The 24793-nt window shown below is 38.7% G+C and overlaps 1 protein-coding gene across 1 annotated transcript in view; it reads left to right on the forward strand.

The window, feature by feature from the left end:
- The window catches only part of LOC149207607 (26S proteasome regulatory subunit 6A homolog), a 111454-nt gene that overhangs the window by 25091 nt on the left and 61570 nt on the right, over nt 1-24793 (forward strand). Inside the window, exons 4-5 of the mRNA XM_089395813.1 lie at nt 6088-6279; nt 6939-7130. Of these exons, the coding sequence (XP_089251939.1) occupies nt 6088-6279; nt 6939-7130 (384 nt within the window). The remainder of the gene's footprint in view (nt 1-6087; nt 6280-6938; nt 7131-24793) is intronic.

Below are 24793 nucleotides of genomic sequence, written 5' to 3' on the forward strand. Positions count from 1 at the left end.
CCCTGAGGAAGAAATTCCCTCAGTATGTGCTCCTCTCTCCCACTAACGCTATTCTGCCAGCAACTACTGCAAAATATTTGTGTCACAGCTGAGCAAGGAAACTGCGCTGCTCCCTTATTCCTTTGGAAAGCTTTGATATGGAGAATCGAATTTCTTTGTTGACTCACTTAGAGAAATCGATGTCACTCAAAAACTTCGACCTCTTTGGCCCAAGGACTATGCTGCTTTCTGTGGTTTCGAATTGCTACCTCTGTAGTAATTTTGAAGTCCCTCTTCCTTTTTGCTGTGAGCTCTCCTACTCACGATCTATGCTCTGATACCATTTGAAAAATCGATTCCCTGATTCCTACTATAGCAAATTGATAATATTTCACCTACTTGTTAAATTATTTGAACAAGTTATTTGCAGTTTTCTATGGCAAATCCTGAAATACATACACTGTAGCCTACACAAAATGAAATACTGCGGAAACTAAATACTGCACTGGAGAGAAATAAACACACACACATCAACATAGTTGTTTTTTGACAATGTGCCCGGAAAAACCTAACTTGGTAAAATCGGTGCAGCAGCTGAGGGTTTTAATTATTATGCGGTTGTAAATTTGAGTACAAATCGTTAGATGCCCAAACTAGCTATCCGATACAGAGAAATACTCGCAAAAAATTGGTGAGAAAAATCTCACTGATTCGGGAGATTCGACACTGATCAGGGGATGGATGGTTGGCCCCACGCTGCCTTTGCGCAACTTTTGCGTCAATCCTACACAGATTTGTGTCACACTGGTTGGGCTCTGCATCACCTCCTCTGTTGACCTCTTGCTGTTTGGAAATTCGACCTCTTAGCCCTCCGGTCTCACACCCCGTCTTTTGGCACTGAATATCGTCTCTCCCAACTGGAATTCGAACTCCCTTTGAAGCTCTGCGCTGTTGCTATGTGGCACTGCGCTGCCTCACTGAATTGCTCTTTGCCTTCTTTGCCTTGCACTCTGCAAGTTTGGAGAAACTCTCCTTCGGACTACTATCTCTGCCCCTCACTGCAAGAAGATCATTTGATCTTACTCCCGTGACACAACTCTGCTACTCTTGAGAAATTCGATCTCTGATCTCTCACTTGATGTGTTCTCCAAGTGCCCATCGAACTCCTTATAATCTTCGTTGGATCTCCAACGACCAAGATGAAAACATAATCAACGGCTAAGATTAACTTGGAGTTGATCCTCGTCTTCTAGAAGATTCACACCTGATTTAATTAATACCTTTTAATTAACCAGATTTCCTAAGTTTAGACTTAGGGAACCATTTAAAAAAAATATTAATTTAATTAAATCATCTCTAGGTGGAATTTTCCCAAACGATTTCTGGGTATTGGAGAATGCATGTGTCTTAGCCTCTCTGCAAAATCTTGAGGCAAGAGCACATCCGTTGCTACAAAAATCTACAGCGGATACCCTAGTCTCAGATTACTGACTGGCTCCAAAACTTCTACCCTTGAACTTTTGGGACCTGAAGAAATGATGCCATTATCTGGAAAATGAACAACTTCCTCAGAAACCCCAAAGCCTCCTTGGTGCAATGGTTGCCATACTTGGTTTCCCAGCCTCTGGAAGCCCACTTGCTCAGAAAATGGGTTTTCGGCACAAAGATCTGATTATCTGAAAAGGGTTTCACCGGCTGACGCTTTGGAGATAGACCTTCCAACTGCGGGATGGAGGAGAAAACTTCGAGAGCAAGCTCCATCTCGGAATGCTGAGGCAGAGTGTCTTGCCAGATGGACTCGAACTCATATGTGTCTGACGAATAATCCTCCTTATCTAAATCCATGCCATAAAACTACCTTGGACAAACCTCAAACTGCTTTCGATACAACCAACAAACCCTACTGACCAACATCCATTTACTGTGGAAACCCCAAGGACTCCGAAACCTCGCCACACTGATCGCCCTTAAACACTGAATAAACAACCCTGAAATGACAATTAGGGCTAATCCCGTTGGCTTACCCTTTCAACTGAAAAATACTTCTACTATACTTGCACTCTGACAAAAGCAAACAGACTAGAACCAACAACTGTCTGTCACGGTGTCGGTAGCTTGTTACTCTTGCCCAGCTATGAATCCTACGGTCCAAAAAGCCAAATCGCCCGAGAACTTCCACCGCAGAGCCATCACTCAAATTACTTTTCCTTCAGAGCTTGGATGATCTTGGAGCATTTCGTGATATGATATTTCTGCCTAGGATGTTTATCCCTAAGAAAAATCTATAAATTTCATTGCAAATAATAAAGAAGAGAGTTTTCCTATTTTAATTAATTGCAGCTTTTATGCTATTTCCTGAAATTGTCTTGACTGTATCATAAGCAGTTAGTTATTTGACAGCCTGTCCTCTGGTTCCTCCTGGGCCAGCAGATCAGTAGTTTACACGAGCTTTTTGAAATTTCTATTAAGTTGCTTATCCTGTTTTTATAGCCAGGTTCCCTTTAAACATGTTTAAATTTTGAACTTTAAGCTTTCCTGCTTTTCTCCACCAGTTGGTTATCTTTTTTCTTTGTCTTTTCCATGTCTCGGTGCTGAATCTTATTTTTTCAATACATATTTATGAGTAGTAATTCCTTTTCATCATATCATCAATTATTTGATTAAAACTACAACCATAAATTTTCAATATACCTTTCCCTGAAAACAGGTGTTCTCCCTTTCCAATAGATCCCCATCTTTCATTACAGTTATATTCTTAGTTTAAGGAACATGCCAAATCTCATGCTAACTACACTTCATATAAAGAATAAGAAGTTTTGCTGTATCTAAAATTTCATTATAGAAGGTTCTTCTCAGGGAAAATATGTAATATTACATGTCCACCATCTCTTATATACGAGGCAACAGACAGTACATCCATAACTTAAAGTGCATTTAAACAATTAACATATAGCCTTTATATGATCATCAAAACTCTGAGTTGCCAATTTTACTTTGAGTCAACTTTCCTGCTGAGAGACATGACACATACCATCTGACTTGAATTATATACCATCTTTAATCTCTAAGAGCTTAGTTTTTTGGATGTTATTCATATGTATGGTTTGTCTGTTCTCCATTTCTCCTTTTAATGGCAATGAAACCCAATGCTATTTTTTTTTTTTAAATGGTGGATTACCTTTTGTGGTTAGGAAGAAGCCTTTGTTGTAAATTTCTGCAACAATGGTGATGGTTTCTCTTATACCCCAAACATAAATCTTAATATTTTACTTTTGTTATAAAGTAATAAACTATGAATCTCAATGTGGATGGTTCCAAGATTTGCTAGTTTCGTTCCTTTGACCTTATTTCTCTAATTCATGTTTCGTGAGGTTCTCCCTCTATTGAACATAATTGATTCAATATGAAATTGTTGAAGAAGTCTTATCCTATGGTCTAGTTCTTGCTTCCTGAGCTTCCAGTGGTGGACCTACTAAAAATGTTGGAAGCATATCATAATATAAGAGATCTGAGTCTAGCTTACCACAAACCAGTACTTCCAATTGTTTTAATGGGATCTTTGGCTGCATCCCCCTCGTAGGGACTGCAATATCAGCAATGTGGTAATCATATGAGTAAAACATATCATATTTATAAGAGTTCTTCCCTAGACACCAACTAGGCCTTATATCAAGAGAATGATCCCAATTTGATTCTGTTGCTTTTTAGGCATGTTTTTTGTATCTTCCGTGCTCTTGCCTTGAGCATATGATGCATGGGTTACGTAGGTCCATGTGAAGGTGAGTTTAGATTCTGGTTTTATTCACTTGTTGGAATAGTCTGAGTTTTGATTATGTTTTTCTGTCTTAAGGATATTTTGACACTGCATAATAGAAGAGATCTGAGTCTAGCTTACTACAAACCAGCACTTCTAATTGTTTTAAAGAGATTGTTGGTTCTATCTCCCTTTACTCTCTTGTAGGCCCTACACTACTATCAGCAATGTGGTAAACATATGAATATAACATATCAGATGCATAAGAGTTCTTTGCAACACACATAGGCCTTCTATCAAGAGAATGATCCTTTTTCATTTTGTTGCTTCTTAGGCATATTTTTAGTAGCCTTTGTGCGCTTGCCTTGAGCATATGATGCATGGGTTACATAGGTTCATGTGAAGCTGAGTATAGAATCTGGTTCTCCTCACTTGTTGCAATAGTCTGCGTTTTGATTCTGCTTTTCTGTCTCCAAAAATATTCTGACACCGCATCATATGTGAATATATTCCCATACACCATCGATGAGCAAAGTAAAAACTTGGACACAACAAAAAGCATGGAAGCTTAAACTTCAAGCTTTTGAGCTAGGTAACTTTCTTGTTTTATGCTTTCACCTACTGAGATCTTTAAAATTTTAATGATCCAAAACACGTGTTAATTTTAGGATAACAATGGTATGTTCTATGCTTAGAGCAATTTTACTTCAATTTTCTTTAATAGTCCAATATCATATCCAGTATAGCAATCCCATCAACATGATAATAAAATGCAGATAGAACATAAACAATAACAGTAGAAGACAAGCCAACACAAGAGGACACAAGATATGGCACCAGCCAGGGACAAACCCCAATGATCAACTCTTCTTATATTTCTTCAAAAGTTCAGCAGAGAGAGAGGGTACAATTTACAATATTCACTTGCCCAGTCTGATCAGACAAAACAGCAGAAACAGAAATCCCTAACCAGAAAGTCAATGCTGGTCAACAGGGCTGAAATTGACCTCCAAAACAGCTTGGTCAACCTTGGTCAACTTGGCTTCCAACAGCAAGATAATGCAGCCCAAAACAGTTTGAAAATAACCAGTCAAATCTGGTCAACAAAAGTCAATACAGCAACCTGAATTAGGGCAGTGAACACTGGTCAATGCAGGGGGCAAACAGCCTCGGTTTTTGTGACCAGAACAGAAGCCTGCCCAAACAGAAGTCTCCCTCACAAAACCGAAGTCAAATAGGGTCAATGCTGGTCAAAGTCAGCCTCCTGAAATTTCGGTCAAATCTGGTCAATGCAGCAGCTAGAAAAGACAGTTTTCCTTTCGCACATGTGGAGAGAGAGAGGCCCAGAAATCCGTACCCAATCAAGATGAGAGAGAGAAAGATGAACGAGAGATGCCAAAATGAGGAGGAGGCACCTTGTATTTATATGCAACGTTGAAGGCTGGAGGAGGCTAATTTGATGGCTGGCCGACCTTGACAATTTATCCATAATCAAAATAAATTCATAACTTTATTTGTACATGTCAGAATGGGATGATCTTTCGATCAATCCTACACCTCTCGGAAAGAGGAAACCAAGAAAAATATCAGCTGCCTCATAAGAGCTGTGCAAAGTGATGTTTGGCCCTAGTTGCCAAATTTAACGACATGTTTATCCAAGTTCTTCTGTGGATGAGAATTCATTATAATTGAAGTTTCCAAATATATATGGTTTTAAAGGTCGACGTTCTTTGGAGGTTTATTGAAACAAATGTCTGATTTTCTACAGTAGGTGTGATGGTTTTGTCCAAACTTTACATAAAATCGGTAAATATTATTATTGCTCTGATTCAGACTTCTATCTCAAATAAGAAATTTAAATCTTCATTATTATAATGCGTTAAATAATAATTAACAAGTTCTAATATTTTGTTATTTTTTTGCTGGGGGGTTATTGTATTTATTTCTAGTGGAGCATTATGTAGTGATACTGTATAATTCATTTAGTGATACTCCAAATTGGTAAATATTATTCTTGCTCTGATTCAGACTTCTGTCTCAAATAGGAAATTTAAATCTTCATTATTAATATGTGTTAAAATAAAAATTTCCAAGTTCTAATATTTTGTTATTTATTTGCTGGGGAGTTATTGTATTTATTTGTAGTGAGCATTATTTATTGATACAGTTTATTTGCTCTGATTCAGAATTCTGTCTCAAGTAGGAAATTTAAATCTTCATTATTATTATGTTTTAAAATAAAAATTTCCAAGTTATAATATTTTGTTATTTCTTTGACGGGAAGTTATTGTATTTATTTCTAGTGAGCCATTATTTACTGATACTGTATATTTTCATTTGTATCTGTCTTGCAGACAATATTTTTGCCTGTGGTAGGGCTTGTAGATCCAGATAAACTGAAACCTGGGGATCTAGTGGGAGTGAATAAAGACAGTTATTTAATACTTGACACACTCCCATCAGAATATGATTCTCGTGTGAAGGCTATGGAAGTAGATGAAAAGCCAACGGAGGATTACAATGACATAGGAGGTCTTGAAAAGCAGGTACTGAAGGATCTGTTTCTGAAGTAAAAGGAATGTTTCCCCTTTCTTGTGTTCACCTTTCAACTAGAAAAGATAAACAGACCCTATTTGTTTTGGAATGTGTGTGTAATGCAAGGTCACCTTGCAGTAAATTGATGCTTAGTATTATTAACTTATACTAGGATATTTTTCTAATTGTCTTTATTGAATTTTTGGGACTACTTATTTGGTAGGATGTTTGCATTCACCTATATCTAGGATAAGTCCAATATTACATTTTCTGGAAAGATCCAGATGAATTATAAAGCATGAACTTTTTTCCATGGTTACATTGTAATGTCTTTTAATAAGCAATGGAAAAATATGGAATTTAACAAAGTGACATTGATTTAACTTTTAACCTTAATAGAATCTGTTTCCAAGATATAGCACAAAGCTATAGTGAACCTGATGTAACTTGTTCCAGTTACAGTGACTGATGTAGCAGTTGGTGGTGGCACTTGGCCCCATTTTGAATTCTTGAAGGAAGTACCATTCCTTAATTTTTTTGTATGGGGATTCAATATCAATATGTTAACTCAATTACCATTTTGCTTATGATAGTTGACATAAAAATCTTGAATTATAGTTGTGTAGCTTTGCATTATCAGCGAAGCTAATGGGTTGATATATTGATACAGATTACAGAGTTGGTTGAGGCCATTGTCTTGCCAATGACTCACAAGGAGAGGTTTCAAAAACTTGGTATTCGCCCACCGAAAGGGGTACTACTTTATGGGCCTCCAGGAACAGGAAAAACACTCATGGCTCGTGCATGTGCTGCACAAACAAATGCAACATTTTTAAAACTTGCTGGTCCACAATTAGTCCAGGTAAAAAACTGTGATTTTGTGCTAGATAGCTCCTTTTGTTTAGCTATAGTAAGGTAATCTCATATGTTAACTTTTCCAGCATAGATTATGTTGAGTTATATTCATCTTGTCTATTATTTTTCTAATCTCTTGGGTGGCTGCATGTCCATGTATTTGTGGTGGTACCAAAATTAAGGTTTTGTTGAATTTATCAGGAACTGTCTTAATGTCATAGGCTTTTTATTTTGAAATTGCAGCCAAAGCCTTAATTCTTATCCATTAATATTATAAAGGCATAGATAAAGTTTGGTACTCTGAAGGAGCATGCAAAAACAACTTTTTTTGGTTAGATCTCACACATGTCGCCCCCTTCCACAAATTACATCAACCTTATGTATTCGTTACCAAGAAACTGAGGAAATCTGTCCCTTTGAAAAATTTTAATTGCTTTTAAAACTAACCAGAGCTGCAAACTTAGAGTAAAATGTGAGAAGAACAATGAAGTTTGGAGGTATACCCAAATTTGTTTCAATCGAATTTTTCATAGCTAACTTTAATTACCACATAAATCATACATTTCACAAATTGTTCATTAAAGTTAAAATTTTCATGTATTTTAATGTGGGTATGACATTCTTGATTGGCCTTTCGGGTTATCAGGTGTTGGGTTTCGAGTGATCAAACAATTATCAATCACGAAAAGCCCGATACCAACAGTCCCCGACTGGCATCTGACCATTATGCAAGTTAACATGTTAATAATTGACCATTTTCCTGTCTTCGGTAAAGAGGATTTATAGGGATGTTGAGAGTCACTGTATCGGGATATCAGGATGTCGGGTATCGACTATTTTGAATGTTGGGAGATTGAGCTATCGATCAGCGGGATGTTGGCTTATCAAGCAGTAGGTGATCTGCTTTTTGAAGAATGAGATACCAAGTTTTGAATGATCTGGATGCTTTGGCAGAATTCGAAGTGGCCATTGGTTGTTTAACATATCGCTGTTATTAGAAACAGGGACCACTTTATCTGGATATCAAGATTCAAGAGTCGAGTATTGGGATGTTGGGGGGTTTGGACATCAGTTTTCGGGTGATCCCCCTTGGTAGTGACAAAACTCGAAACGACATTAACTGTTGAACTTTTTTGTCATCTTGTGCTGTATGGTGTTAGCTTGTTGGGTGATTGGGCGATCGGGATATTGGCTTATGGACTTTGCCCCCGATATTGAGAGAGGCCGATAGCGGCATTATCTATTGGACAATTTCTCCTTTTGTGTCATAAGTTTACCGAGATTTCTGGCGTCGGAGTATTGGGTATTTTGTGAACATTATGTAATCCCCGAAATTGATGAAACCCGATAATGACCGGTTACTGATGAAGAACATGTCGTTTGCATCAGATCTTTCAAAATAAAGGAATGTCGGGGTTTCTTGGCATCGGATCTTTGAGATTTATTATTAACATAAAAAGTGAAATTGAAGAAAAAAAACTGAAAAAAAAACACGGAAAGGTCCAAAAGAAATGAAATAGAAATTGGCTTAATCAAGAGATTCGTAAATAAAATTCAATAGGGTCCCCATCATTTTATTGAGTACATATAACAATGCTGGGTTGTTGTACGAGCCACAACGCCTCCATAACTGAAATTGAGGCATAGAACAAACAAGACGTCATTAAAATCTAAAGAAATACTTGATTTGAGATGGAAGGGAATAGTACCAACTTCTGCCACTGAGTACTTGGCATCATCACCAAGCTCAACTTGTACTTCTGATCCCCATATTTTCATATTAGAAAACCACTGCCACATTGACGTCATATGTTGAGATGTCCCATTGCCCACATAGCACACATTCCTTGGAATCATGCTAGTAGAAAGGAAAGGTACCAATGAGAGATCTTTCTCAAACTTGGCAGCAAACTCGTTCCTCTAAGTTCTATAGAGTCTGCTAGCTATTTCTGCTGCTGCCTCCTTTTGTCCTTCTTTTTCTCTGGACACTGATGCATAATGATGATGCGTAAAGTCCTTTCTTGGCTTTGAGGTTGACTACTCACTTTTTCCCTTACCCATGCCACCAGGTCCTCCACCTTTTCCCTTACTTGACTAACCAAATAGAGCTAAGTCATCACCACCCTTCTTGTTGGCCTTTGACTCCATTCGAGTCTCTTGGTTACAGTCATTCCAAATCCTTTAAAAGTCAGAAAGGTTCTGATCACAAATTCCTTTGACAAATGTTTCTCATGACACTATGGAACCATTCAATGCCATGTTCATTAGCTCTGCATCTACAACCTTCTCCCCAAGTGCTGCAAAGTTGATCATGAATTTGTGTGATCTTCATGACGTAACTGGTGACCATGTTTGATCTGGTCATCTTTATGGATTTAAGATTGTTCCATAATATCATCTTCTTTTTTGTGTTCCATGAAAAAGACAAACTAGGGCATCTAAACATTTTCTTTGCCATACATGAGGGATTAGTTGGTCCTTTATGGCATCCAAGATGATCGGCTTGGCCTTCACTTCCTTTTTGTTGTGAGTTGCCAAGATTTGTGGATCTGTAGTCTCTTTTAGCAAGAGTGTAGCTCACACTTTCCATCTTTGAGATCTATTACACAAACCACCGATTAAAAAAATAGAACTTCGAAATTCTCTTGCTACTGGTCCGTTTTCACAATAGATTTACTGTTGCAAATTCTTGAGAATTTCTATCAGAGATGAAGCTCTGATATCATGTTCAAATCTAACACCCTAGGTGACTAATGTTCTTATCTCAATCAAACAAGTAGATAGCGGAATTGAATTAATGATAAAATTAAATTTCTGACCATAACATCAATCACACATTAGCTAGAAATTAAATAATGGAAGCATAAAAATTATTTTTTCGCACACATCGAAGATGCTTTCTTATCATGAAGCTGACTTGCTATCTTATCAAGCAGCTTTATCACGAAGGAAGCTCTCTTATCCTGCCTGATGTCTTATCACGATGAACAGCTACCAATAAAAATATATGCGTGCAGTAACGATAATCATCTGACAATGTATTATAGGTAATTACTTCTTCAAATCATCTTTTCATTTATTCGAAAAAAGTTACAAGGAAACCTCCACATTGCCCCAAAAACAGCATGCACGGATGCCAAAAAAGCCCTGATCTGGGCTTACACAGTTTGCTAAAAAAGTGAGAAACAGCAGAAATCTGTTGTATAACCTGCAGGACAGCTTGTACAAACATTTCCGTATGACTGTATGGATCCAAACGAATACATCCACACCACTGTACAAACTTCCATAGAATTGTACGAAAATGGACAGAATGCTGTCTCGAACGAGCTGCCTGGGAAAGCCTCTTTCCTGGCTGCCGCTCTCTCTCGCCTGCTCAACTGCTCAAGTGTTTGCAAAAGCCTTTACCTTGCCCTGTCTTTATGATCGTAAATTTTAATTGAGAATCTATTTTGAAGTTTTCTCCCAGTCCAAGTCATACATGAGATAAATTTTAGACTCTAACTGTTAAATATAAGATTTTCACTTTCTTACAAAAGTGAACTACAAAATAGAATACTTTTTTCGAAAATATAATTACTTTTCAAAAACATTTTGAACGACTTCGAGTTCCTGGCTGAGTTATAATTCTCAATGTCAGCATGTGTCTCCAAATGCGGGACAGTGATCCCTTATGGGTTATTACGATGTCATAATCACATCAGGTGCCTTTAATCATTGGGCATGGAGTCTTTCCTGACCATCATGAGACTCGACTCAGAAAACCATTACTAGACAAAATTTGGAAACAAAGGACTCAACTAGTTGTGTAACAAAACCAAGCCTGCCTACCCAGGCTATACAAGACAAGTGCCACATTTTTGAGCATGCTGCGTGAATGGCCTAGCAATTTCATACAATGGGAAATTTTAAAGAAATCACCATTCCTAAAATTAAGTTTTAGGATAGTGCTAGCCTCTTCTTCTGCAATTGTGTGGTTTGTTGATTTGGGGTAGCATCGGATGTGCTCTAGCCACGAAATTTGGTGGAGAGGCTAAGGCACATGAAATCTCCAATACCCAAAAAGGGTTTGGGCAGATTCTAAACAGTTTGGGAGATATTAAAATAATTAATATTTTTAATGGAGTACCTAAGTCTAAGCTTAGGGAAAATAAAATATTAATGTGAATTAATATAAAACTGTGTTAGAATAGTTCCAAAAGTCATGGATCAAGTCAGATTTAATCTTCGCTGTTGATTAGGGACTTAATCTCGGTCGTTGATTTGTCAACGAGAAAAGTATAAGAGGAGGCTTGAGGGTCACTTGGAGAACACATCGAGTTGATCAAGATTTTGACTTTTTGGGGCAGGGTTTGCTGAGGAAGTCAAGAGAGTGATCAGAGTTGTCGCTGAGGGGTAGTGAATACAGAAGCAAAGAGGCAGAGATAGTGCCGGGAGGATCAGCGCAACAGCCGGGAAAGCTGACGCAGAGGGCAGAAGCCGGAATTGCCGGGAAAGGTGACGCAGAGGGCAGATGCTGGAACTGCCAGGAATAGCCGGAACTGCCAGAACAACCGGGAAAGCTGACAAAGAGGGGAACAGCCGGAACAGTCGAGAACGCTGACGCAGAGGGCAGAAGCCGAAACTGCCAGGAACAACCGGAATAGCCGGGAAAGTTGACACAAAGGGCAGAAGCCGAAACTGCTGGGAACAACCAAAACTGCCGAGAAAGTTGACACAGAGGGCAGAAGAGGCTGACGCTGGGGTTTTTCGTGAGGCAGATTGGAGTTGAGGAGCTGCCAGAGTGTTTATCCGGGGTTTCAGTTGGAGCATTTGTCTCCAAAGGAGTGGTACTACTGCCGAGATTATTCTCAGTTGGGCGCACCGGTTTTGGCACCCATATTGTATTCAGAAACTGCATAATAATAAAACCCTCATATCGCTGCACCGATTTTCTTGCATTGGGTTTTTCCAGGGACATTGGTCAAAAAATAACGTTGTCACTTGTGTGCTTGTTTTGTTTCATTCAGTTGATGATCTGTAATGTGTTGAGCATGTACTTGTATTTATTTCCAATATTTACATGGTAAATAACTTGTTAATTAACAGAACAAGTAGGTAGGAATAAGTCAGAAAGTACATGAACGGTTTCTAACGGGTTAGACTTAGAAATTCCAACCTGGTATCAGAGGGTGGTTGTAGATCACAGGAGAACTAAGGACATCAGCCGAGCAGAGCAGCAACAACAAAAATCAGCTGTCCCGAGTGACAGAGCTGATCTTCGTAGAAGGCGACAGAGGAAGGAGTGACGCAGAGGGACTGTGTCATCATTTTGGGCCAGAGAAAGATAGCGCAGAGGCTAAGGGAGGCAGAACCAGGCTCATGCATAGGCCAGGAGGGCTGACGCAGTTGGCTGGGGGAGCTAATTTGCCGGTGCTGGGAGTGCGCAAAGTCAAGTGGCTCAATCCTTCAGTTGTTGGGGTATAGGAGGCTGTGGGTAAGTTGTAGAGTGAAGTTGGTGGGGTATTGTAGTCAGAACAATACCTAACAGGGCAAGACCAAGGGGAGGGAGTTGCTGCCAAGGCAGATTTCTATCTAAGGAATCTAGATAAGGGGTACAGTTGCACAGACGATCGGAGAGGGGCAACTTGACGGTTGGCAGAAGGATTTCTAGGAGGGAAATCGCGACTCTGAAGGAGTCCAGAAAAGAACTTCCAGACGGGAAGTACATAGACTCGGAGGAGTCGAACAGAGAACTTCCAAATGGTAAGTAGAGAGACTTAGCAGGAGTCGAACCAAGAACTTCCAAGCAGGAAGTAGAGAGACTCGGAGGAGTCGATAGAGAAGAGTAGAGAGATGGCCATGAATGGGATGAGGGATCAGGATAGGTTGGACGGAGCGTCCAAATTTGTGGTCTGGAAGGCCAAGATCCTGTCCATTCTGGATAAACATCGTATCAAGGCCTTCGCCTTGAGGGATGATGATTGTGCCACTTGAGAAGAAGTGGGGAGACATCGAGTTGTAGTCAGGCGGACTACAGACGATGAGGGGCAGGATTCTCGAGGTACCCAACCTCTTGGATTATACCTTGCTACGGGAGCCCCGATGAGGAGTAGCGGTACTGGTAGATGTCGGTAGAGACGAATGAGGATCGAGTAGCAGAGGGAGCGACAATGTAGGATTCCCAGGACAACATGAGGCTAGTAGGCTGCAACAGTGCGAGAGGCATGGGAGTGTTGCACCAGTGCAGGATGGCACAGAGAAGTGTGCAACGGTGTGAGATGCAGGGAGTTGTTGCAGCAGCGCAAAGGTCAGAGAGGGAGCACTTGTTAGTGACAGAGGGAGCTTTAGCATCGGGAGTGTCTCTAGCTTGACAAAGATGTCAAAGTTGGGAGATCAGTTACTTACTTCTCAGTAACTGAGTTGTAGTGCAACAATTAGCAGTAGTGGTGCTATGGGCAGCACAATGCAGCATGATGAGAGGGGATGCAGTGCAGAAACAACAGTGGCAGTGGCAGGGCCATAGGCAACAACACGGATGGAGAGGGAGTTGTTGTACATATGCAGCAGTGGCAGTGGTAGAGCCATGGGTGGCATTTCGAGATACAACAATGTAGATGATGGGCAGCAGGCCTAGCATTAGGGACCGATGCCGGATGATCAGAGTAATACTCAGTGAGGAGTATTGCTAGAGCACAATCCTCGCTAAGAGGGAGTGCTGATTTGGGGTAGCATCGGATGTGCTCTAGCCATGAAATTTGGTGGAGAGGCTAAGGCACATGAGATCTCCAATGCCCAAAAAGGGCTTGGGAAGATTCTAAACAGTTTGGGAGATATTAAAGTAATTATTATTTTTAATGGAGTCCCTAAGTCTAAGCTTAGGGAAAATAAAATATTAATGTCAATTAAAATAAAACTATGTTAGAATGGTCCAAAAGTCATGGATCAAGCCAAATCTAATCTTAGCTGTTGATTAGGGACTTAATCTCGGCTGTTGATTTGTCAACGAGAAAAGTATAAGAGGAGGCTTGAGGGTCACTTGGAGAACACATCGAGTTGATCAAGATTCCGACTTTCTGGGGCAGGGTTTGTTGAGGAAGTCGAGAGAGTGATTAGAGTTGCAGATGAGGGGTAGTGAGGCAAAGATAGTGCCGGGAGGATCAACGCAACAGTTGGGAAAGCTGATGTAGAGGGCAGAAGCCGAAACTGTCGGAATTGCTGGAACAGCCGGGAAAGATGACGCAGAGGGCAGAAGCCGAAACTGTCGAAATTGCTGGAACAGCCGAGAAAGATGACGTAGAGGGCAGAAGCCGGAACTGCTGGGAATAGCCGGAATTTCCAGGAATAATCGGAACTGCCAGAACAGCTGGGAAAGCTGACGCAAAGGGTAGAAGCCGGAATTGCCGGGAACAACCGGGAAAGCTGACACAGAGGGCAGAAGCCGGAACTGCCGGGAATAGCTAGAATTGCCGGAATAGCCGGGAAAGCTGACACAGAGGGCAGCAGTCGGAACCACCAAGAACCACTGAAACTGTCGGGAACTGCCGGGGAAGCTGACATAGAGGGCAGAAGAGGCTAACGCAACCCCTAGAGGCTAACGCTAGGGTTTTTCGTGGGGCAGTTTGGAGCCGAGGAGCTGTTGTAGTGTTTATCCGAGGTTTCAGTCAGAGCATCTGTCTCCAAAGGAGAGGTACTACTGCCGAGATTATTCTCTGTTGGGTGAGCCGATTTTGGCACCCAGATTGTATTCAAAAACTGCATAATAATAAAACCCTAAGAGAGCTACACCGGTTTTCGTGCATTGGGTTTTCCCGGGGACATTGGTCCAAAAACAACAGTGTCACTTGTGTGCTTGTTTTGTTTCCTTCAGTTGATGATATTTAATGTGTTGAGCATGTACTTGTATTTAATTCCAGTATTTACATGGTAAATAACTTGTTAATTAACAGAACAAGTAGGTAGGAATAAGTCAAAAAGTACATGAAGGGTTTCTAACGGGTTAGACTTAGAAATTCCAACATGGTTGGCAACTGATTTGAGTCACATTAAAACCAACAGTGAACCTTCTAACTCTTCACCAGTGCAGGCCAAGTGTTCAACGTCCTCACATGCACTACTACACATGTTTGGATAGTTTCCATACAAAATTCCCGCTTACATTATTTACTCAAGGACTATCATGAACTATATTGCCTGATTTGTATTGAAATAAAGGGACTTCATTTGTCGTCTGCTTCTCCAAAAACATTTCTTCTTCATGATTTTTTTTCTCAAAATTTGATCTCATTTTAGCTTTCCTCCTAAGCCTGCTCAATTGGTTTATCTCCGCTCTTTGGGTGAAAGATACAAGAACTTCAAAACTGTGGACACCCAACATCAAGTGGTGGCTAATCCAAAAGGCCCCCTTCAACTAATCTGGTAGACAAAGAAGTGTTTTTATCATTGATGAGAGCTTTCCTACATGTCCTTGGAATTTTGCCTAACATGACTTTTTGGTTCTGGATCGTCATCCAGAATATCTTCCTTCACGGTCTGGTCGTTTTGTATGGCATCCTCCAGCCTTTTTATATTCCCAGCCTTCAAAACCTAATAGACATTTGTAGGCATGAAATTCTTGTAACATCCAAATATTACAGGGTCCTTTGGATGCTTGTCTTCCGGGTTCCTTTGCAGTGTCTTGAAGTTCATACATTAAACTTACTGGTTCGTTCATCCTCCTGAATCCGAATGAAGTGAGTGAGGAGGGTCTGATAAGCAACAAGTCTGGAATACCTCAGAAATATTTCCTCCAAATCATGAAAAGGAGTTATTGGTCCAGCAAGGAAAGAGATGAACCAATCAGTGCTGGATACATGGGTAGTCCCAGGAGACATTTTTTATCCTATGATCTTTTTAATAGGAGGCTTGAGCCAAAGGAGTGAGGTCATTTGATTAGCATGAGTTGGGATTCAATGGGGCGTAGTATTTGGCAACGAGAGTGAGAAAAGTCTAGATCGAGCAGCTAGAGTGAGATCAGGGCAAGCAAGAGTAGTAAAGGGGTTGAGTTATCTTGAATCGGGTAGGCCGAGTTTCTTAGAGCGAGTTGGCCGAGTTTTCTCTTGGGTCATGTGTAACGAACAAAGTTCGTATATTTAGAGGTATGCTATAATACAAATGTAGTTCGTATATTCAAAAGTTAAATACTCCTAAAGACTTGGAATATGAAGATCTCCATTGAAGATACAAGAATATATATTAAAATGTATGAATGAGAATGATGATACAAATGAGAGTGAAGGCCTTCTTATATACCCTAGGCAGATGAAGATCTCCATTGAAGATACAAGAATATATATTAAAATATATGAATGAGAATGATGATAAAAATGAGAGTGAGGGCCTGCTTATATACCCTAGGCAGGTACTTTTTCACATACAGTCATGCCCTTAGAGACAGGCCTCTTCATTATTAACTACTAGTTAATTAATCATTATTTATGTTTATTATTGTTTACATTTTGTTATTTTTATATAAATTATATTCATAACATTGCCTTCCTCTTCAAAAAGCTTTGTCCTCAAAGCTTATTGCTGACAAGGCATGTCATCTGCTTCTTTTTCTTGTAATCTATTTGTATCCTTCGTAGTTCTTCTAGTTGTCATCTTTGTTGATACACGATGATAGGATCCTTAGAGTGATAAACAAAACTGTCTCACTGAGAAGGGATTGGACCATTCTAAATTAATCTTCTGCGGAACTCGGCAATTGCTTGATCACTGGGATAATTTGTTATCGTTAGTCTGGAATGTGCTGACATCATTATTATTCAAAACATGAGTTTGTTGTTTCGGTTTTGAGTGATACAGATATGTAGACTGATTGGGATGTCTGCTCTTGTGGTTCAGATGTCGATAAGGAGTATTGGCGATTTGATTTTCCTTTATCATGTGTTTGGCAATTACCTGATTTACTTTAGGTGCTGATGTTGTTGAGTTGGTTATAGAACCTTCACTTGGAATGTTCATCGCTTGAACTGCAACATATGAGTGCGTTTTTTCTTCAACTGGTTTATCCTCTTCTTGAGTTGTGATATTGACTTGAACTGTTACGACTAGAGACTTTGTTACTTCTTCTTGAGTAAGTTGTTTTAAATTGTCTTTAAGCAACTTCTTGTCACTTTAAGCTTCTTTATTTGCACAAGAAGGTTTTGATTGTGATTCCTTAGACGTGGAAGTTCTTCATTTTTTGAATTGTTGACTTTATCCTTAATATCCTTCTCTTCATCTTTTAAACTTTTGATTTGTTTTAATAAATTTTTATTAAGGTTCTTTAAATGTAAATTTTCCTTTTCTTGTTCTGATAAGTGCTTCTTGAGTTCCTTCTTTGTGACCTTAGTCTTCTTCACTTGTGCAAGTAATTTTTCAACGTGGTCCTTGAGGCGAGAAATTTCTTCATCCTTTTCCATTACTTCCTTGTAATGCATATCCGCAAGATCTTTATATCCCTGTTGTAACATTTTCTTGTTTTGCCGAAGTTTGTCTATTTTGTCTTTTTCTTGATCTTCTAGCCGCAATTTCTTAGTACACTGGATTACATGGTTTTGTATGGGTGATGACGAGCATTCAACTTGCGATTTGGACTCTGTTTTCCTCATTTCCTTATTAAATTCTGCATGTCGTCGCCTAGATATTGCCATTAATTGTTCTATATCTTTTGCTAACAATTGTTTTTGTGCATCACTTAGATATTCAAATAAAGTAAAAGTTTGGTGACATTTTGTGCAAACCACATTTTGATTTTTGAATGACTCTTGACAGTTAGAATATCCTTCTGAACAAAAAGACATTTTGAAAAGAAACCATGGTTCTTTGTGGAAATCATATTTTTACTTTTTTCTCTTCAGTGATTGACTCTATTTTTCACCAAATAATACTTTTGACTATGAAGCTTACGTATACTTTTTCACTTTTTCACTTTTGAATTTTTAATTATCTACTTTGGTTCTTGTGTAAGATATATCATATAATCGTCCACCAAATCCACTAGTAAACTAAATAATGAAAAGTCACGACTATTTTGAAACTTTGCGGCTTTGATGATGGGCCACAACTATTTTGAAATTCATGTGACTTGCAATGTATGGTAGAGGTTGGAATGGCATAAGTGTACATGTATGGCAACAACGTTAGGTGGTGGTAGTGTTGCGTAGCGCGGCGATTGCTATAACATACAAAATGACGACTAGGTGACAAAATAGATCGTGGCAGCAACTGCGACGACGAAATTCGATGGAGGCGGCAAACCGTGCCAGGGTCAAACGTGGATGGGGTGGACTGCAGATGCGGTTTGGAAATTACAAGCACCAATGGTGGAAGACGGTAATACACAGTCGAGTGACAACAGTGAAGGGAGTATCGCAACAGAGAAGATCTTATGACATGAGAGCTCAGTTCTGCAGCAACAGACGACTTGTCACAAGTTGACGACGATGTTGAAAGTTGTTGCAGAGGGTGAATGGCGCAGCGTGACTTACATAAATTGGATGGTCGGTGTGGTAGTGATGATAATGGTGGCCTATCGGGCTGTGGGAGTTTGTCAGCGCCATATTTTTTTAATAACTTTATTATATTTGTTTTAATTTTTCTTAAATAATTTTTTTTTTTTTAATTTTTTTTTTTTAGTATTTTGATTTATTTATCTTTTATAAACTAGCTTTTTGTAGAAATGGCCAAAGGCCTCATGAAAAATTAGAGAAACTCCAAAACTGTGTAGCAAAACGCTTGATCACAACGGCAACAAGGTTAACGAAAGTTAGATGGGCAAAGGCTGGATCGATCTGGCTCTGTGCAGCGGGTGAGCAGCCAAAGGATCGAAAAGCTCTAACATTATGAATATAATTTATATAAAAATAATAAAAATGTACACAATAATAAACATAAATAGTGATTAATTAACTAGTAGTTAATAATGAAGAGGTATGTCTCTAACGACATCACTTTACGTGAAAAGGTACCTTCCTAGGGTATATAAGTAGACCCTCACTCTCATTTGTGTCATCATTCTCATTCATACATTTTAATATATATTCTTGTATCTTCAATGGAGATCATCATATTCCGAGTCTTTTGGAGTATTTAACTTTTGAGTATACGAACTTTGTTTGTTACATTTGTATCAGAGCATTCCTTTGAGTATATGAACTTTGTTCGTTATATTGGTATTATAGCATATACTTCAACTAATCTGGCAGACAAATAAGTGTTTTTATCATTGATGAGAGCTTTCCCACATGTCCTTGGAATTTTTTTTTTCTCAATAAAGACTAATTCTATTAAGTAAAATATAGTACAATCAGGAAAAGCAATAAACCGGCAAACCGGAAATGATGGATCCATCAACCTCGGTTCCGGAGGAAAGATTCAAACTCATAGCTACATCAGATGACTAGAAATCACTAACTGCCTCATTACCCCATAGGGGCAGAAACTACAACACATTGTTTTTTCCCTTTCTTTTTGCTGACTTTTGTCCAGCCATCCTGGGGGGAATGAGCTAAGACAACTTGAAGACTGGAATTCTCTTTCATCGGGAATTCCTTTTCTGATTTTGAGGAGGTCTCATGGGCGCGTTTCTGGGCTATAGCTGAGTCATAGGAGTGCCCCATAGTGTTCATGGGTGAATCCATCGGCTGAGGCACCTGGTCTGGATCTGAGTCGCTTTCCCCGTCCTCCGAACTTGGAGGGCTGGAGGTTCGAGCTGGCTGCGGAGCACAGGGAGCCCAACGCTTGGGTTTGGTTTTTGCGAAGATTCCCTTTTTCGCTCTTGCTGTCAGCGATGGGCAGGAGGTACATGTCCTTGGAACTTTGCCTAACATGACTTTTTGGTTTTGGATCGTCATCCAGAATATCTTCCTTCACGGTCTGGTCGTTTCATATGGCATCCTCCAACTTTTTTATATTCCCAGCCTTCAAAGCCAAATAAACATTTGTAGGCATGACAGTCTTGTAACATCCATATATTACAGGTTCATTTGGATGCCTGTCTTCCGGGTTCCTCTGCAGTGTCTTGAAGTTCATACATTAAACTTACTCGTTCGTTCATCCTCCTGAATCCGAATGAAGTGAGTGAGGAGGGTCTGATAAGCAACAAGTTTGGAATATCTCATAAATATTTCCTCCAAATCATGAAAAGGAGTTATTGGTCCAGCAAGGAAGGAGATGAACCAATCAGTGTTGGATCCGTTACCCATCCACATACATGGGTAGTTTTAGAAGACATTTTTCCTCCTATTATGAAAATTTCCAGGAAATAGTGTTGAGATGGATCAGGTGCCATGACATGTAGCGAGCCACCTCAATTATCTCCTATGGCAGTTAATTAATGAACTTCATTAGTTCTTTTTCATATTTATGTGTCAATGCATTTATTTTATGTTGTGGATGATTTAGATTGTAAAAAAATTGGAAAAAATTGAATATTTTTGTATTTACCGATTTTTATGATTTTTTCCTACTTCGGACCCTCTTCGATTTAATCCCAATCGTGATGTTTGCAACATTGGATAATACGGTGGTAGAAATAACTGTGGACTTAAGGCAATATTGGAAATTTACCTAGACCGAATTTTGCATAGGATTTACTAGTTGTGGATTGGTCTTAAGGAATCTATGGTTAAGAGCGCTATCAAACTGTCAAATTAATTATGATTTATTGGAGCTATATTTTTGAACTTGGTTCTGTTGAATAATAGTATTGTTGATTGGGTTGTATTGTATTATTAAGAAAGCCAACACGGTGTATTGAAGTTATATGTTATTTTTATTAAATTTAACTGTTGTTGATACCCTAGTGCCTAAGAAATTTTAGGATAAAATTAACCTTGTACACTAAATTTACCTTGTAGTTCCAAAGGCCTTTTTCTTTGTCTTGACTTTTCATGGTCTGGAGGGCTATTGTGTAAACTTGGCCTCTGTGATATTTTTATATGTTTTCTTGATGGCCCTCCAGTATTACATAATACATACCCTTTTGAGACAGATTTGTTAGTGGAGTTGATGTGAAGCTATAAAAGTCCTAACAACTGCACTGAAGCTTTAGCTCAATGATTTGACCATCAAGATTTCCACTGTGTTTTAGGATTGCCATCCAATACTCCCTTGAAACTTCTTTGGTAAAGTGCAATAGAGTTGTTGAACTTGTTCAAGGAAAGATCTGCTACACCACTCTGATTTCTGCTCCGTCACCTTGAACCTTCTTTTGTCAAAATGGGCACATTGCTCATGCAAGAACTTGTTAAAATTTTTTGAACATAAACATTATTCATTGAAACTTCCTTTTCTATTTTTGCTTTTCCAGAACAAAACTTTGTTCATCTCCCAATATGGTTTCCAGATGTTGACATCTTTTTCCTTCATAAAGAAAACGATCAACTTTAGGAGGAATCTCTCTGTGGAGGGGAGAATGATTTTTTACATTTTTCAGAAGTGCTTTTCATCTAAAGTGTGTTGCAGATATTATGTAACTTGTTCTATACTAACATCAATGACTGCTGATGAATACGGAAGGATTTAATTGTAGACCTACAATGACATACATTGTCAATTTTTAAAGTAATCACTTTAAATAACAAACGTTAATAAGTTCAAGCTTCATTTGAGGCTATGTTGCAGGAAACGTAGGGCAAGGGGGCGTTTCCGTACGGAAACGGATACGAAACGCTGAAACGCGTATGGTACGGCCCTGAAACGCGTTTCAGGCCATACTGCCACGTTTCACAAAACTGAAACGTGGCAAGTACGACCTGAAACACGTTTCAGGGCCATACGACTCACGTTTCAGCTTTTTAGTTGTGTGTGTGTTTTTTTTTTAATTTTATTTAATTTAATTTTTTGATTTTTTTAATTTGTTTTCTAATTTATTTTTAGGTTATCCTAGTGACTTCTAGTTGCTTCTAGACGCCTGTCTAAACCTATAAAAGTGAACTTTTGCCCTAGTGTTGATATGCAGTTCATGGTAATGTTAAGAATTAAATTCTTAAAGTAAAAGTGATATTCTCCTTTATTTTTCATTTTCATCATTTTACTTAAATTTTTAACATTACCATGAAATGACTCAGGATGTTTGAGAGTGGTTTCGCCCTCATTGGATTTCATATGGAGAAAGTAGAATTTTAGATCTCACTCAAAAGCCAGTAGACTTATCTGTTTTTCAGGATTTTAGGATTCGGAGGATTGGAATGTTTCCATTGGATTTTATCATGTACTAGGGTATGGAACTTGTATTTAATCAAGAGATCCAGGCCCTCTATGCAGGGGAGACTCCCAATAATGAAGAGCATGTAGGGTACTAGGGTATGAAACTTGTATTTAAACAAGAGCACTAAGGATGTTCGACTATGTAGGAGGAGGCTCCCAATCAAGCACGAGACAAGAAATTAGAAATTTTTCGTGGCTGATTTTGGATATTTCTATTTTCATTATGTGATCATTCATGAGTAAATGTGATGTAAATTTAGAGACTTATAGTTTATGCATTGACAATTGACAATTTTATCATAATGTAATAAATTAGAATGTATCATATATGCTTTATGATTGCACATATTTCTTAAATGTCCTAATATATATATATATATATATATATATATATATATATATATATATATATATCGCGTTTCCCCATTTCCAAAATTTGGGGAGGTTGCATTTCGTATCGCTTCCCGTTTCGAAAACTCATACCCGTTTCCCTGTTTCGTGCAACCTAGATTTGAGGTGAACCAGACAGTTTCCAGATTTACCGTATAAACTTATTCAAGAGTTCTATGAAACTATGTTGTTGGTCACACAATCAGAATTCACTAATCATCAAACACTGGTAAGCTGCAAGCAGAGAAATATATTGCTTTTGTTAGAGGAAAGAGAATAGAAAGGATGACAATGGCCATCCTCCAAGAGGTTTTATAGAACTTCATTTTACAAATCAAAACAAATGTCAGAAGAGTTCATGCTAAATAAAGTGCACAGGGAATATCTAAAATAGTAAAACATGATTGTAATTAGCTATTCTTTTCTTCAATAATATCATATGAGCAACATATACAATATATTCTAGAATGAAATTTGTTGTGGTCTATAATGATCATTGTCTGCCCTTGGGCATTAAATGAATTATCTTATCTTCTTCAGACAAACTACAAACTTTCAATAATAAGAAACATTTGCCTTCTATGGGATAGGATGGGATCCATACAATGTTGAACATGACATAATAGAAGAAGAGTCAAGCTGATGATAGAAAGAAAGCAGGGTCAACCTATGTCACAAGGCTCGCCGAACCTCAACTTGAGGTTCGAATTTTGGTGAACCTTAAAAAGATTTTGAGGTTCGACGAATCTCATTGAACATCATGGCCATTAACCAAGTCCATAGATCAAAACTTGTAACCTCATGTCACGACTCAGGCATGTAATCTATCCTTGCAGTTTCCATGTTCGTGATAGCAGTTTTTCTTTTATTGATGTTGATTTCTTACAAGTTTATCCTATATTTCATTTTCAAGTTAATATATCTATACATATAGAAAATGTATATAGATGAACCTAATGGCGAACCTTATCCGAACCCATTAAAAAATTCGAACTTGAACCGAACCTAATCATTTTCGGACCCAAATTCGAACCCGAACCATGTGACATTGGGGCCAACAAATCAAGAATCTTTTTACGGGAAAATTTAGCGGCTGAGAGAACAGTTCTAGAAAAGAGAACCCATTGACTATTGGAGTCATTTGATATGCCTAAGAGAAATGGTTGAGAAAATCCAAGGTTGCCCTAACATCTCCACCCAAAATTTAAGTATTTGAGTCCATGTGACTTCAACCTTGAACTCATGATTGATTGTTCTTTGAATTTTTGAGTGTGAAATTGGTGGTTATGGCCCAAGAAACAATTTTCTTTAGAATCTTGTTGAAATTAGCTTTCCAACTAGCTTCTGGAGATATGGGCTCCGAAAGTTTGTGACTTGGTCATTGCTGGATTTCCAGCGTTTGAAATTTGATCACTGGATATAGTGCATAAACATTTATACCACACACATTATTTAAATAATACCATTATGGTTTATATTTTCCAACACTCCTTGATTGTATTGTGGGCTAGAGTCGGGTATTATGGATCTTGTCCCTCAACCAGCACACATTAATTTTAGGTCCACAAGGCAATGACCATGTGCCACCTTATCACTTTTCCTAGTCTTGCTTTTCCCTCTATTTCCATCTATCAATTAGATCAATTTTCCAAGTCATATTGTCATGTTTTCCATGTGGCGTTAACACTGCATCATGTGGCACCAAATTTTAGTTGGTCATTGGTCTCCATTGATGGCTTAGGTTTCCTTGTCTAGGCCACATGTCCTTCCATCATTGGTAGCTCTCTACAGTGGGGTCTGCTTATACACCAAGGTGTGGAGGGAGGACGTTTTTGGTGGTGGAGGAAATAGCTTGAATGGAAGTAGGTAATACCCTTGCCCTTTCTCTTCTGCTTGATTGAATGTGCATTGGATTAAGGGAGTGGGAAGGTGGAAGTCATAGACAAGGTGGGAGGGTTGAGGACATGCACAGGTAGAGGAAATTAAGGTGGTGATATTGGGAAGATTGTGAAAGACAATGTTGTCTCACCTTTTGCCTTAGTAATTGGAATACGTTAAGTGTAGGAA

The sequence above is a fragment of the Pinus tabuliformis genome, chromosome 1_2 (assembly GCF_031772625.1).
Source record: "Pinus tabuliformis cultivar Carrire ecotype Pingquan chromosome 1_2, CPIR1, whole genome shotgun sequence".
NCBI lineage: Eukaryota > Viridiplantae > Streptophyta > Pinopsida > Pinales > Pinaceae > Pinus > Pinus tabuliformis.